This window comes from Trachypithecus francoisi, unplaced genomic scaffold (assembly GCF_009764315.1).
Source record: "Trachypithecus francoisi isolate TF-2019V2 unplaced genomic scaffold, Tfra_2.0 Lachesis_group11, whole genome shotgun sequence".
In the NCBI taxonomy this organism is placed as follows: Eukaryota; Metazoa; Chordata; class Mammalia; order Primates; family Cercopithecidae; genus Trachypithecus; species Trachypithecus francoisi.
In genome coordinates, this window is record NW_022681456.1 from 37624036 (window position 1) to 37639053 (window position 15018).

The window sequence follows — 15018 nt, forward strand, 5'->3', positions numbered from 1 at the left end:
GCTTCCTCTGGCTTTGCCTATGCAGAACAATTCTCAGGGTGAGGGGGAGATGGAATGGGGTGAGAGAGGGAACTAGGGTAAATGTCAAGGGTAAATACGTGGCAGAGATAGAGAGACCAAACAGTTGCCACCAAGGTTCAGGAAAAGGAAGGGTGGGCAGGTAATGAGGAGAAGGACACCACAGAATTTTCAATGGAGCACCTACTTGGTTAGCACTGGTGTGTCCTTTTCCATGTCCTTGCATTACTGTGGTTGATAAAATAGGAGGTAGTACATTATTGATATCATTTAGAGCAAGGGTTCTTCCTGAGTGTCTAACAGAAATGCCAGTGTTTGGAGGTCATATTGAGAATAAGTACCTTATGAAAGCCCATCATGGATTCAATTTTTAAAAAATGTTTCAAAACAGAAAATCAGGTTCTAGTTCAGGCTGTTGTTAAAAGAAAAATATGTTACTTCTGTACTGACTTTTGAATATATGACATACTGTTTGTTGGACAATTTTATTTTCTGATAAGCTTCCTTCCACCACTTTGCATATGGATAAATGGGACAGAATGTGATTTGAGTTTAAGATATAACATTTTCTAAGCTTTAAAAGTTCAAAAATAGCTAGAAATACAAATACCGGTTAATTATTCCGTTATTTCTTACTATTGTCATGATACTGGTGCTATAACATGACATTCAGTATGCGAATGAATTTAGGACCCGACGTAAGGAAGTTATCTGGAATTCTCATCTATTACACAAATGCCAAGAACAATGTTAAATTAATTAATTTGTTTACCAAAAATTTATTGAATGCTTACTATGTAAGCAGCCACTGTCCTAGGATACATCCGTGACCACCTACCTGAAGTTTATGGTCTGGACTGGGAAGACAGTAAATCACTAAACCACTGCAAATATAATGTCAGATGGTGATAAGTACTAAGAACAAAAACCAGGCAGAGCCATTATAAGGACTTTGTATCTTGTTCTGAGGAAAATGGGAGGTCTTCGGGTGGGGGTGGTTTAAGTAAGGGAGTGACACGATCCAATCTCTGTTTATAGAGAACCACGCTGGCTACCGGCTGGACAATGGGCTGCAGAGTCCCAATGTCTGCTGAATTATTACCCTTACCCTCTCCTCCAAAGTTATATTTCATTGAGGATAGGTCTCTACCAGTAGATCTTGGAGATGTGATCTGCACGGTCGATTCTTTCCTTTTCATACTTTTGGTGTGAAATTGATCTCTAAGGTGATACTTTTATATCCAAAAAGAGAGAGTTATATTTCTAGACAAGGTAAATCAGATATCAACTCTCTGCCTACAGTGTCCCCGTGGCTTCCGCTGTAGTCAGCATAACTCTACTGTGACTTTCACAGGGCTCCATTCATGTTGATCTCACACCTGCTCTCTGTCCACCTCTCCAGCCACTGTCTCTTTGTTCACTGGTCTCCAGTCACACTGACTTTGTTGTTCTTCCTTGAACAAGCCAAGCTTGACTCCGCCTCACAGCCTTTAAGCTTGCTCTTCACTCTGCCCAGAATGCTCTTCCCAGCAAGATCTTTGTATGGCTGCCTTTATCTCAAGAATCAGGTCTCTGCTGGTCACTCAATGTATACTTCTGTATACAAACAGGCAGCACATCTGCTCCTTAGAATAACAGGGCAGCTCTTTCCCAGATGTGCTCAAGGTCTAAAAACTTCTTGTTATCTTATCGTTCACAGGTGACATAAGGCATAAATCAAACAGGGGCTATATTAGGCAAACAATTCAGGGTTTGCACACAGTCCTATAAATGCATGGTATTTTCTTTCTCCTTACAGGTTATTTTCAAAGCTTTGTCACCACCGTACGATACAGAGAACCCTTACGGTGCCAAAGTTCAGGAGCAGCTGAAGATCACCAACCTTCGTGTGCAGTTGCTAAAACGACAGTCTTGTCCCTGTCAGAGAAATGACCTGAACGAAGAGCCTCAACATTTTACACACTATGCAATCTATGATTTCATTGTCAAGGGCAGCTGCTTCTGCAATGGCCACGCTGATCAATGCATATCTGTTCATGGCTTCAGACCTGTCAAGGCCCCAGGAACATTCCACATGGTAGGTGAAACAAGTCCTACCCTAAGAAAAACAAATCATAAGTTACCATCAGCTTTGGGCATTGGTTGGTATATGCTTAACACAGTGCTGCTAATTTTTTCTTCTGCCCATCACAGCTCCGACTCCATACCCATCCTATAAAGTGCCCATTAACTTGTCTTTTAATCTTCGGTTTTAGTGTTAAGCATGATAACCAGATTCCTTGGAAAACACCCATGCCAGGTTTTAGTACTGTGACCTTCAGATATAAAGTATAAAGTGAGTAGGAGCGAGAGGATGGCATAATCATATTAGTAGTGTTATCACACTGAAACCAGCTTTGACAATAAATGGGGAACATTGTGGAATAGATTTTAAAGTGGGAAAAATAAGAACCTCTATTTTATGCCTGGTATCTTTGCTGTCCAGCCAGCAGAATGAATAAAAATTCTCCTCCGTGAAGAGAATTGACCCCCCCTCACCCTAAGACAGAGTTAAACTCTCTTTCCTCTAGGTTCATACATCTCCTGGACTTTCCTCTGAACTTTTACTTCTCTGCATCCCCCAGGAGACTGCGAACTCTCTGAGGAACTGTACGATCTTTGCATTCTCAGGACCAAGTGCATTACCTGGGCCAGAAGTAGGTGCTCAGTAGGTGTTTCGTTGAACGATAGCAACACAGGAATAGGGAGATGATGAAAAATTAGTATCATTGTTTATCTGTCCTTACCTCCCCGACTTCCAGAAAAGATACAGAGTGGCTCATCTGTAAGCACCTTGTTGGGACACATCCAGAGACTATGAATGGGGATTGGGCAAGGAGAAAATAAGGATGAGCGCTCCAATTCTTCGATTTTATATCTTGCTCTGATAATTCTGAGCAAACCAAAGCAAAATGAACAAAATGGAAAAGGCTGCAGAATATTCTACTGCATTTCCTAAAGGGTAGACGTCCCTATTCTTTCTTCTTTCTCTCAGCCCTAGTATAGGATAGGCCACCAGCAGCCATGATCCAGTTAGCCAGCAGGACAGTGCTGGCTGGGCTGAGTCGCTGGGGCAGCATCAGGGTAACCAAAATGACTAGGACAGTGGACAGAAAGTAACCAAAACAGAAACAGTGCTATTACTTGTAGAAGTTAATCCGGGCTCCCAGAGTTGAAGAAAATGCAGCATTCATTCAACAGATACCTGTTTGTTTCTAGACACTGACAGATCTTTGAAATCCTACAGTATTGCTTCAGATAAAGGGTGCTATGATTTAGTGTATCTCAGTTAACGGGGTTCAGGTAGGATTCAATCAGAAAATAACAAATATTTAGAGACATGTCAACTTACCAGACTGTGAACTAGAAAGCTTATGTAAGGTAGAGTGCTCAAAATATTTTGCCATGATATTTTAGCGAATTCATGAAAGAAGAGCATGCATATCTTTTGTTTCCTCAACTGTCTCTTATAATCCATGTCATACAGGACCACCTCAGAGTAGAGTCCTGAGCAAAATGGCAGAGGCCCCTATAACATGGCACAGGGTGGACCCTCAATATTTGTGGACTGAAGGACCTGTGAGACTACCTGAATGGCTCTGATCAACCACAACAAAGTGCCAGAGTTCTTAAGGGCCTTATAAAAACTTCAGGTGGCCAGGCACAGTGGCTCACACCTGTAGTCCCAGCACTTTGGGAGGCCAAGGCGGGTGGATCACCTGAGGTCAGGAGTTCCAGACCAGCCTGGCCAGCATGACAAAACCCTGTCTCTACTAAAAATACAAAAATTAGCTGGGTGTAGTGGTGGGCGCCTGTAATCCCAGCTACTTGAGAGGCTGAGGCACAAGAATCACCTGAACCTGGGAGGCGGAGGTTGCAATGAGCCGAGATGGTCCCACTGCACTCTAGTCTGAGTGACAAAGCAAGACTCTGTCAAAAAAATAAATAAATAAATAAAAATAAAAATTCATGTGCATGCATTTAAAAGTATTACTTTCTTTTTTTAAAGTAAGTCCTCTAAATATAAACTTTCAGAGTTAACAACACTTTCTAAGGCTGAAAATAAAAATTCTAGAAGTTTCTCTTTGTTCTGCCAAATTCAACAAGGGATAATTACTCATAGTTAACAGGCACTTTTGAAGAAGTCTTAAAATACAACTATTCTATACAATATACTGCCAGCAAGAAAATTATCAGTCTGTAAAGAGGCTCAGGAAAATCAAGTAAAGGGGATTATACATTAAGTGTTTTTCCATTTCAAAAGGATGTTAGAATGAGACATCTCCATCCTAGAAGACCCTATGGAATGGAAACCTCATTTTCTTATTAATCTCAGGCTGCTTTTGAAATTGGAAGTAATTTCCTTTTAAAATAATACTAATTTCCTGACATCTTTCTATCCCATTTTCATACTGATTTCAATTTCTGCAGCAGTGTAGCAGCCCCTAGTGCCATTACTAAGCATGAGTTTGAATTGAGCTAAGCCAAGCCAAAACTGTGGATAAGGCCAGGTAGTGGATAAAAAACAGCCTAAGTGGCCAAGACTATGTTGGCTTCCAGGGATCTAGTTCCATGACAATTCTTGCTGTCCCTACTCTCTTTAGAAAAAGAAAAAAGAAGAAAAAAGAGCCCATAAGCAGTTGGACCAATAGCGACCATGGTTGGAAATGTGAATGGTTCTGGTTTCCGATTTTTCCACCCCAAGCTCGGGTGCATTTGACTTTTATCCGTACTTTTTTCTGAATTAGAAAAGAGCTTGTATTGAATTTGTAAATGGTTGTCTCTTTTGAATGTGTTTTTTTGTTTTTGTTTTTGTTTTTTGTTTTGAGATGGAGTTTCGCTCTTGTTGCCCAGGCTGGAGTGCAATGGCATGATCTCGGCTCACCACAACCTCCGCCTCCCTGGTTCAAATGATCCTTCTGCCTCCGCCTCCAGAGTAGCTGGGCCTATAGGCATGTGCCACTACGCCCGGCCAATTTTGTATTTTTAGTAGAGACGGGGTTTCTCCATGTTGGTCAGCCTGGTCTGGAACTCCTGACCTCAGGTGATCTGCCCGCCCCAGCCTCCCAAAGTGCTGGGATTACAGGCATGAGCCACCACACCTGGACTGAATGTGATGTTTTAATTCCTATGATTGCTTCACTGAGTGTATTGCACATTGAAAGCATAGTCTTTTGCCTTATTAAGAACATAGGCATAGATTCATTGTCCCACATTTGTGTGGCTCTGGACACCATTCATTTTATGTAGACAACTATAGAATAACTGAAATCTGATTGTGCCTGCAGAATGGAAGGTAGCTTCTTAAGAAATACTGTTCGTTTGCAGGTCAGCTTATCTGTAAATGTGTGTACAAATCTAAATTTTTAGCACAGTTTTTATTTGCAGCAGTGGAGTGTGGTCCCTGAACCAGCACCATCAGCCTTACCTGGCAACTTGTGAGAAATACACATTCTCAAACCTTACCCCAGACCTACTGAATCAGAAATTCTAGAGATGAGGCCTAAGAATCTATGTTTATGAGATCACTTGGACTCGGGAAGGGAAACATCACACACTGGGGTCTATCATGGGGAGGGGGGAGGAGGGAGGGATTGCATTGGGGAGTTATACATGATATAAACGTTATGCACATGTACCCTAGAACTTAAATTATAATTTAAAAAAAAAAAAAAGAAAAAGAATCTATGTTTAACAATCCCTCCAGGTGTTCTAATGCTTGCTAAAGTTTGAAAACCATTGCTTTACAGACTATGCCAATTCATCTGTGGCTAATATTGTTGCTAAAATGAGTAATTAATGAAATCTGATTTTATGAGCTAGAATTTTTTTATGGCTGATGATAGCAAATTAGGGAAGTTAATGGAAATGGCACCCTATTTCTTAAACTATATAAGATTTTAGGGTCATTTCCTTTCTTTGGGAGAAAAGAATAGGAAAAGAGATACAAACTAGGAGCCTCATTTACCTTAATACATTCCTCCTGTGTCTTTTTTTTTTTTTTTTGAAACAGAGTCTCTCGCTCTGTCACCCAGGCTAGAGTACAGTGGCGTGATCTTGGCTCACTACAACCCCCCTCCTGGGTTCAAACAATCCTCATGCCTCAGCCTCCTGAGTAGCTGGGACGACAGGCACGCACCACCATGCTAATTTTTGTATTTTTAGTAGAGATGGGGTTTTGCCCTGTTGGCCAGGCTGGTCTCGAACTCCTGACCTCAAGTGATCTGCTTGCCTCGGCCTCCCAAAGTGGTGGGATTACAGGCGTGAGTGCCCGGTCCCCTCCTGTGTCTTTTAACACAGCATCACCTTCCCCTTGTTTCCCCTTCTCTCCGATCCATTCCACTTATTCTCACCAGTTCAGTTTTCTTTCATCTGTCCATTTTGCTGGAAGGCAGACAGTGTGATGATTAAGACCCTGGTATTGGAGCCAAACACAGCTAAATCTGACTTACCACAGCATTTACTAAGTTACCTGTTCTCACTGAACCTCAGTTCTCTAATAAAATGAGGATAATATCTACCTTTTGTAGTTATGGTGAGGATTTAAAATCTGATGCTGTGTGCCCTGGATATGGTAGACACTACTTACATTGCCGTCATGATTCTATTGTATTATCTCAGCCACCTCTACTCTTCTCCTTCATACACTTCTTTGCCAATAATGACAAAAATAAATCACAGCTTATGTGCTGTTTGACATGTTTACGAGGCTGAGGGTTTTGTGGCAAGGAAAACTGTACTTTGACTCCAGCCTGCTGGAATCCCAGAAATTATGTGAAGAGATCTTAAGCTTTTTTCTCTTTGCAGCTGTAGAAGACTGATTTAGTTCTCTTTTTCCTAGCAGCTGGTGATTTTACAGCTGTTGGGTGATGAATGGTAATAAGAGGGAATATGGAATGTTTCGTTATTTTATTGAAATATCATCCACTGGATAACATGGAGGCCTTAGAATACTGTGAGAAATATTTAAATGCCCTGAGCTGCACTTGTTAAGGCAGATTTTTCTCCTGTAATTTGGAACTTATTTTAAAAGACGGTCAATATTTTGACCGATGGGTCTGAGTCTGAGGGTAAGCACTGAGACCTATGGAACCATATAATGGGGTTTGAGGAAAATGTTCCTTAGCTACCTAGCTGTGTAAGGCAGGTTTTAGAATCATTCATATAGTCTCATTATGAAAGTGTTTCCCGAGGAATCTGGATACATTCATTTATGTATTTATGTTTTCATATATCATATGCCATGTTTTATAAATTAAGAACAGATTTAAAACTATAGTTTTCATATGCCATGTTTTATAAATTAAGAACAGATTTAAAACTATAGTTTTCATCTTCTTTTTAAAATGTATTTACTGTTCTATGAATAAGCCAAAAGTATAATTAGAAAGCTCTTCAGGCCGGGTATGGTGGCTCATGCTTGTAATCCCAGCACTTTGGGCAGCTGAGGCAGGTGGATCACCTGAGGTCAGGAGTAATCTGCCTGGCCAACAAGGTAAAACCCCGTCTCTACTAAAATACAAAAATTAGCTGGGCATGGTGGCACGCACCTGTAGTCCCATCTACTCCAGAGACTGGGGCGGAAGAATTACTTGGACCCAGGAGGCAGAGGTTGCAGTGAGCCGAGATTGCGCCATTGCACTCCAGCCTAGGTAACAAGAGCGAAACTCTGTCTGAAAAACAAAAAAAAAGAGAGAAAAGAGAAAGCAAGAAAGAGAGAGAGAGAGAGAGAGAAAAGAAAGCTCTTCAATCTTTAAGGTGTTAAGGAAATGAACAGGAGATTTTTAAAACAATAAAGTTATTAAATTTGACTATAAAATCAGGATTTTAAGAGAGAGAGAAAAGAAAGAAAGAAAGAAAAAGAAAGAAAGAAAGAAAGAAAAGAAAGAAAGAAAGAAGAAAGGGAAAGGGAGAGAAAAGAAAACTCTTCAATCTTTAATGTGTTAAGGAAACGAACAGAGATTTAAAAAACAATAAAGTTATTAAATTAGACTATAAAATCAGGATTTTAAAAATACCTTTATATGGTAAAACATGCATGTATGTTTGGAAATGTATATCTGTAAATTAGTTTTCGGTTTTAGCACAGAAAAAACTATCATGGATTATAAATACTGATGACAACAGTTACCCCTTACTGAATGCCTACTATGTGCCAGGTCTTGTGCTGTCATGCTACAAGTATTATTGAATTTAATCTCCATAATAACTACAAGGAGTATCATCATCATTTTCTTTCAGAGAGGCAAAACCGAGGCTTGAAAATGTTGACTTCCCCAAAACGAATGAACAGCAGAGCCATAATTTACATTCACCTGTCAGACACTAAAGCCTATTCTCTTTTTGTTGGCGTTGCACTATAAAAGACTTGGATCTAACCAGGTTTGACATCGTGCCAAGAACAGAGAAAAGAGAGGAGAAAAGGGATTGGAAGAGGGCAGGGGGCGATGAGGATGGGTTCACAGGATTGATCATCATGATAACCACAGAATCTAAACTAAGGAGGGAAGTGAGAGAGTAAAGACAATTCTCACCCCCAAAGGTTAGCTGATTTATTTATTTATTTATTTATTTACTTACTTACTTACTTATTATTATTTTTCGAGACAGAGTCTCGCTCTGTTGCCCATGCTGGAGTGCAGTGGTGCAGTCTCGACTCACTGCAACCTCCGCCTCCCAGATTCAAGCAATTTTCCTGCCTCAGCCTCCTGAGTAGCTGGGATTACAGGCACCCACTACCATACCCAGATAATTTTTATTTTTAGTAGAGATGGGTGGGGTATCACCATATTGGCCAGGCTGGTCTCAAACTCCTGACCTCAGGTGATCTGCCCACCTCGCCCTCCCAAAGTGCTGGGATTACAGGTGTGAGCCACCATGCCTGGCCTAGGTGTTTTGTATTTTATAAAGTCCTTTCCTATGCATTATTTCACTCCATCTTTACTATAACCCTAGAAGGTATGACTGCTCTTACAGGGATAGGTAAACTATCCAAGTCCTCTACATTTTAATATGTAACCAGAAATTAGCATTGATTCTCTTCCATTAACAGCTAGTGAAATGGCTCCAAAGGGAAGAAAAAGAGAAAGAATAAAAGCAAAAACTTTGGATATTCTACAAAGTAAATAATTTAGAAGTGACTATCTTTGGAGGGGTATGGATATCTATGGTTTTGTTAGGAAGAGAGATTCCTGGATCTACCATCTTTTACTTCCCTCTCTAGCCCTAAATCATTTTTGCTGCTGATGAAAAGCACCAGCAACCTCTATCATTTAATTTGTCACATTAGGATCTGGAGGAATAGGTAATCCTGTCACCAAAGGAGGTGCAACATATTCCTAATAGTAACAAAATGTAAAGCCTGCCAAATTGATACAATTAGTGTGAGCCTATCCTCAATCCTTATTTCAGTGCTCCTGTGTTAGCATGGCATAGTTCTGCTGGTAGTCCCTTAGCACTGAGTAACCCACAGGTGCTATAGAAAGTATACAGAATGTTGATTTTACTTTATGTACTACCTCATATTTCCTAATAGAAGGGCAAGCCAAATTCGCGTTCATGGCTGGCAATTATTAGTGTTTTGACTGTGTTTTCTCTCCACACAGTAAGATATGCTTTCTTTTAATGACAAAAATTGCCCAGGATTACTGTTTTTGATGATTAGGAAACAAGAAAGAAACCAGGAAACTGGTCCCCGTTTCTTTGGGACCAGAGGCATTCTAAAATAATCTTGGCACCCATGGAAGGATTTCCTGTGGGGTTCCTTTCAAGAGTTCCCCCAGAACAACTAGATATTTATTTATAGGCCTTTATTTCACAGACAGGTGAAAGGATAAAAATACCTGAAAGGTAAAATGTTGGTATCAGAGCTGACATCTCTAAAAGTGAAATAGAAGCCAATGGGAAAGTAAGGTTGATTCTCCAAAATATAATATTTGTTCATTTAACTTTTCATGAACATGCTTTCCAGAAAGTGAATGTTTTTTCCAGAAAACATATATATTTAGGTCAAAATTAGGGCATTGTAAAAGTGCAAAAATGAATCTAATAGGTTTGAAATACTCATTTTTTAAATTTGGGAAGGAACAACTCATATTTGACCTTTTTCTTACTATAAAATACTCCCCAAATATTCAAGGCATATCTCACTTTGCAAATTTTCTCATGAATACTTCCTTTTCAGTATAACGTTTTTGGGTCCATCTGTGAATACCTGGGAGCCTGGGTATTCACAGATCTCTGTGTCTGGAAGACCTGGTCTTCCAATTTCACTGCTAATATCATGGGTTCATGGGGAGAAGGAAGCTACATGGAAAGAGAAAAGCTGAGGTTACTGATAAATATCTGACTTCTGGTGCACAAATCGTGTCTCCACGGAATTTCATTTGTGTCTTGCCAATTTTGTAATAGCTGGAAGCATAGTTCAATTTGTCCTAAAGCAGTTATATTCAGTAGAAGATAAACTGTGATTTAAGTCCTTATTCTCCCTTGCAAAGGAGATTTTTAGTGACAAGACATGTAAGGTTAAAATACACACACACACACACACACATACACACACACACTCTTTATAATAATTCCAGAAGATGGAAAAATCCCACAGCCATTTCAAATGGTAAGGAAAACAAGATCTGTTAATGTTGACATTCAAAACCTTAATAATATAATTGGGACTACAATTGTATTACATCTTAGCAATGTAAATATTTTAATGGAATAAAATAGTAAATTAGTACACATATAGGGATATAGAAGGGCTATAATATTTGTTAACTCATAGAATTTTTTTTTTGTAATATGGGATTCTAATTTGGCATCTTTTTAGCTCTTTTCCTAGTCTTTAGGTAGAAAAAAATAGAGAAAATTATGGTTTCAAAAACCAAGACAAAATATATTTTAGCTTTAAGATAGCTCACATATTAGAATGGAAAAAATATTATATTTGTTCTACTATTAAATATTTTATATATAATATAAACATTATACAATTCGTACAAGTAAACACCAATCAAGGGTCTTGCCTTTTAATTTTGCATCTCTAAGGGCATGTATTAGTCTGTTCTTGCACTGCTGTAAAGAAATACTTGACACTGGGTAATTTATAAGAAAAGAGGTTTAATTGGCTTACAGTTCTGCAGGCTGTACAGGAAACATGGCAGATTTGCTTCTAGGGAGGCCTCAGGAAGCTTCTAATCATGGTGGAAGGCAAAGTGGGAGCAAGACCTCTGACATGGCAGGAGCAGGTGCAAGGGTGGGGGAGGTTCCACACACTTTTAAACAACCAGATCACTTGAGAACTCACTATCCTGAGGACAGTGCCAAAGGGAATGGTGCTAAACCGTTCATGAGAAACAGCCCCCATAATCTAATCACCTCCCACCAGGCCCCGCCTCCAACATTGGGGATTACAGTTCGACATGAGATTTGGGTAGGGACACAGATCCAAACCCTATCAGGGCAACACTACCAGGCATGTAACTTAGCTGACTCAGTGAGCTCTCAGAATTTCTGAAAGGCAGTGATTTCATTGCTTCCCAGATAAGAACCTAGTAGCCATTAAAATTAAAGAGAACACAGGATCATAGTGTTTCCTTAGGCTGAACAGAGGCAAAAAATCCTGTAGCCTATTTGTCTTTTAGTTCAAATTTATAACTTAATTCAATTCAACTTAACATACCAGGAATAGAAAGGAACTTCCTCAATGTAATAAAGGTTAGAAAGGAACTTCTCAATGTAATGAAGGTCATCTATGAAAAGTCCCCTGTTAACACCATACTTAATGGTGAAAAACCAAATACTTTCTCCCATGATCAGGAACAAGGCAAGGATGTCTGCTGTCACCCCTTCTATTCAATATGGTACTGGAAGTTCTAGCCAGGGCAATTAGGTTAGAAAAATAAGTAAAGAGCATTCAGATTAGAAAGGAAGATATAAGCCTATATTTATTCACAGATAACATAATCTTAGATTATAGAAAACTCTTAAGAATTCACTAAAAAACTATTACAGCTGATAAACAAGTTGTAAGATACAAGATCAACATTTTAAAAATCAATTATATTTTTATACACTGGAAATGAACAATCCAAAAATGAAATTAAGAAAACAATCTCATTTACAATAGCATCAAAAAAGAATAAAATAGAGAGAAATAAACTTAACTAAATGCAGGGCCTATACACTGAAAACCCTGAAACATTGTTAAAAAACAAAATTAAAGAATACCTAAGTAAAGGGAAAGACATTTTGACTTCATGCATTAATTAGAAGACTTAATATTATTAAAATGACAATAGTCTCCAAACTGACCTATAGATTCACTGTGATATCTAATCAAAATTCTAGCTGCCCTTTTTGCAGAGATGGACCAGCCGAACCTAAAATTCATGTGGAAAAGCAAAGGACTTCAAACAGCCAAAACAATCTTGAAGAACAACAAAGTTGGAGAACTCACACTTTCTAATTTCAAAGCTTACCTCAAATCTATAGTAATCAAAACAATGTGGTACTGGCGAAAGGATAGACATATAAATCAATGGGAGAGACAGCTCAGAAATAAACTCTGAATAAATTCAGAAATACATTTGTGACCAAAATTAACAAAAATTAACTCAAAATGGATCAAAGACCTATATATAGAGCTAAAATTATAAAACTCTTATAAAGTAACATAGGTGTAGATCTTCATGACTTTGGATTAAGCAATGGTTTCTTAGATATGACGCCAAAAGCACAAGCAACAAATAAAGAAAACAAATAAATTGGATATCATCAAAATGAAAAACTTTTGTGCATCAAAAGATACTATCAAGAAACTGAAAAGACAATGTACAGAATGGGAGTAAATACTTTCAAATAATATATTTGAAAAAGTTCTACTATCCAGAATATGTAAAGAACTCTTACAACTCAACAACAAAAAGACAAATAACCCAGTTTAATAATCGGTAAAAGATTTGAATGACTGGTCTTGAGCCACCCAAAGAAGATATGCAAATGGCCAATAAGCACATAAAAAGATGTTCAACGTCGTTAGACATTAGGGAGATGCAAATCAAAACGACATTGTGATACCACTTTACATCCATTGCTATGAACGAAAAGACAAATAACAAGTGTTGCGGAGGATATGGAAAAGTTGGAACCTTCATACATTGCTGGTAGAAATGTAAAATGCTACTGCTGCTGTGGAAAACAGTCCGGAATTTTCTCAAATTTTGTTTTTGTTTTTGTTTTTGAGACCAAGTTTTGCTCTTGTTGCCCAGGCTGGAGTGCAGTGGTACAATCTTGGCTCACTGCAACCTCTGCCTCCCAGGTTCAAGCAATTCTCTTGTCTCAGCCTCCAGAGTAGCTCAGAGTATAGGTTCCCACCACCATGCCCAGCTAATTTTTGTATTTTTAGTAGAGATAGGGTTTCACCATGTTGAAGGCTGGTCTTGAACTCCTGACCTCAGCTGATCTGCCCATCTCAGCCTCCCAGAATGCTGGGATTACAGGCGTCAGTCATCACGCCCAGCCCTCTCGAAAATTTTAATATGGAGTTGCCATATGACCCAGCAATTCTACCCCTCAGTATATACCCAAGTGAATTAAAAACATGTCTACACAAAATCTTGTACATGAATGTTCATAGAAGCATTTATCATAGTGGCCAAAAAGTGGAAACAACTCAAATGTCCATCAGTTGATGAATGGATAAACAAACTATGGTATATCTATACAATGGACTATTATCCAGCCATAAAAAGGAATTAAATACTGATACACATTATAATTCAGATAAACCTTGAAAATGCTGTGCTAAGTGAAACCCAGACACAAAAGCATATTGTATTATTCCTTTTATATGAAATGCCCAGAATAGACAAATCCATAAAGACAAAATAGGTTGGCAATTGGCAGGTACTGGCAATTAAGGGGGAATGAGAAGTGACAGCCTAGTGAGATTTCTTTTTGGGGTGGTGAAAATGCTCTGGAATTAGATGGTGGTAATGATTGTAAAACATTTTGAATATACTGAAAACCACTGAAATGTACACTAGAATGGTTAAAAATAGTGAATTTTATGTCACGTGAATGTTATCTCAGGAAGAAAAAAATCAATAGCTTAAAAAAAAAAGAACCCAAACAAAAACAGAAAAACAAACATGGTGGGTTATATAGGAATTTTACAGAATAAATATATTTTTTTCAAGACCAGTCATTAAACTGACTGATTTCTTTTTTTTTTTTTTTTTTTTTGAGACGGAGTCTCGTTCTGTCGCCCAGGCTGGAGTGCAGTGGCCGGATCTCAGCTCACTGCAAGCTCCGCCTCCCGGGTTCACGCCATTCTCCTGCCTCAGCCTCCCGAGTAGCTGGGACTACAGGCGCCCGCCACCTCGCCCGGCTAGTTTTTTGTATTTTTTTAGTAGAGACGGGGTTTCACCGTGTTAGCCAGGATGGTCTCGATCTCCTGACCTCGTGATCCGCCCGCCTCGGCCTCCCAAAGTGCTGGGATTACAGGCTTGAGCCACCGCGCCCGGCCTAAACTGACTGATTTCAAAAGCAATAGCTTTTGGATGGATGAGTATTGAAGAAAACCAATTCTTTCAATAGCTGTGTCTATTGTTTCTGGCCGTATACAGATAGTCACAGATTTCTGAATGACCCTGTATTCTGATAGAGTTTCTAAACAAGCATAACTTTTTAATAAACCAGTATTCCACCTTCATTTTTCATGTGCACATACTCAATGGTGAAGACTGTGTTTTACAAGATTCACCTAGAAACAAACAATTTCCCGATATGAAAAGAAGCATCTGAATGAATTAACAACAAAACACGATGGAAGACAATATGCTCTAGTAACTGGCTTCTTGTACTACAATCAGGGACTCATTTATCTTAAACAAGTCAACTTTTGTAATACTCTGTGCCCTGTATCGAATACTGAGTGACAGTCAGACAGTGCTGTCAGGAAAG

General features: G+C 38.9%; 1 protein-coding gene across 4 annotated transcripts in view; it reads left to right on the forward strand.

Annotated features, from left to right (window-relative positions):
- NTN4 (netrin 4) overlaps positions 1-15018 on the forward strand; it is a 127115-nt gene that overhangs the window by 40525 nt on the left and 71572 nt on the right. For 3 of the 4 annotated variants that reach the window (XM_033220991.1, XM_033220989.1, XM_033220990.1), the window contains exon 3: positions 1817-2095. The exons of the other annotated variant lie outside the window; for it this stretch is intronic. In XM_033220991.1, the coding sequence (XP_033076882.1) occupies positions 1817-2095 (279 nt within the window). The remainder of the gene's footprint in view (positions 1-1816; positions 2096-15018) is intronic. 4 annotated transcript variants of the gene reach the window in all.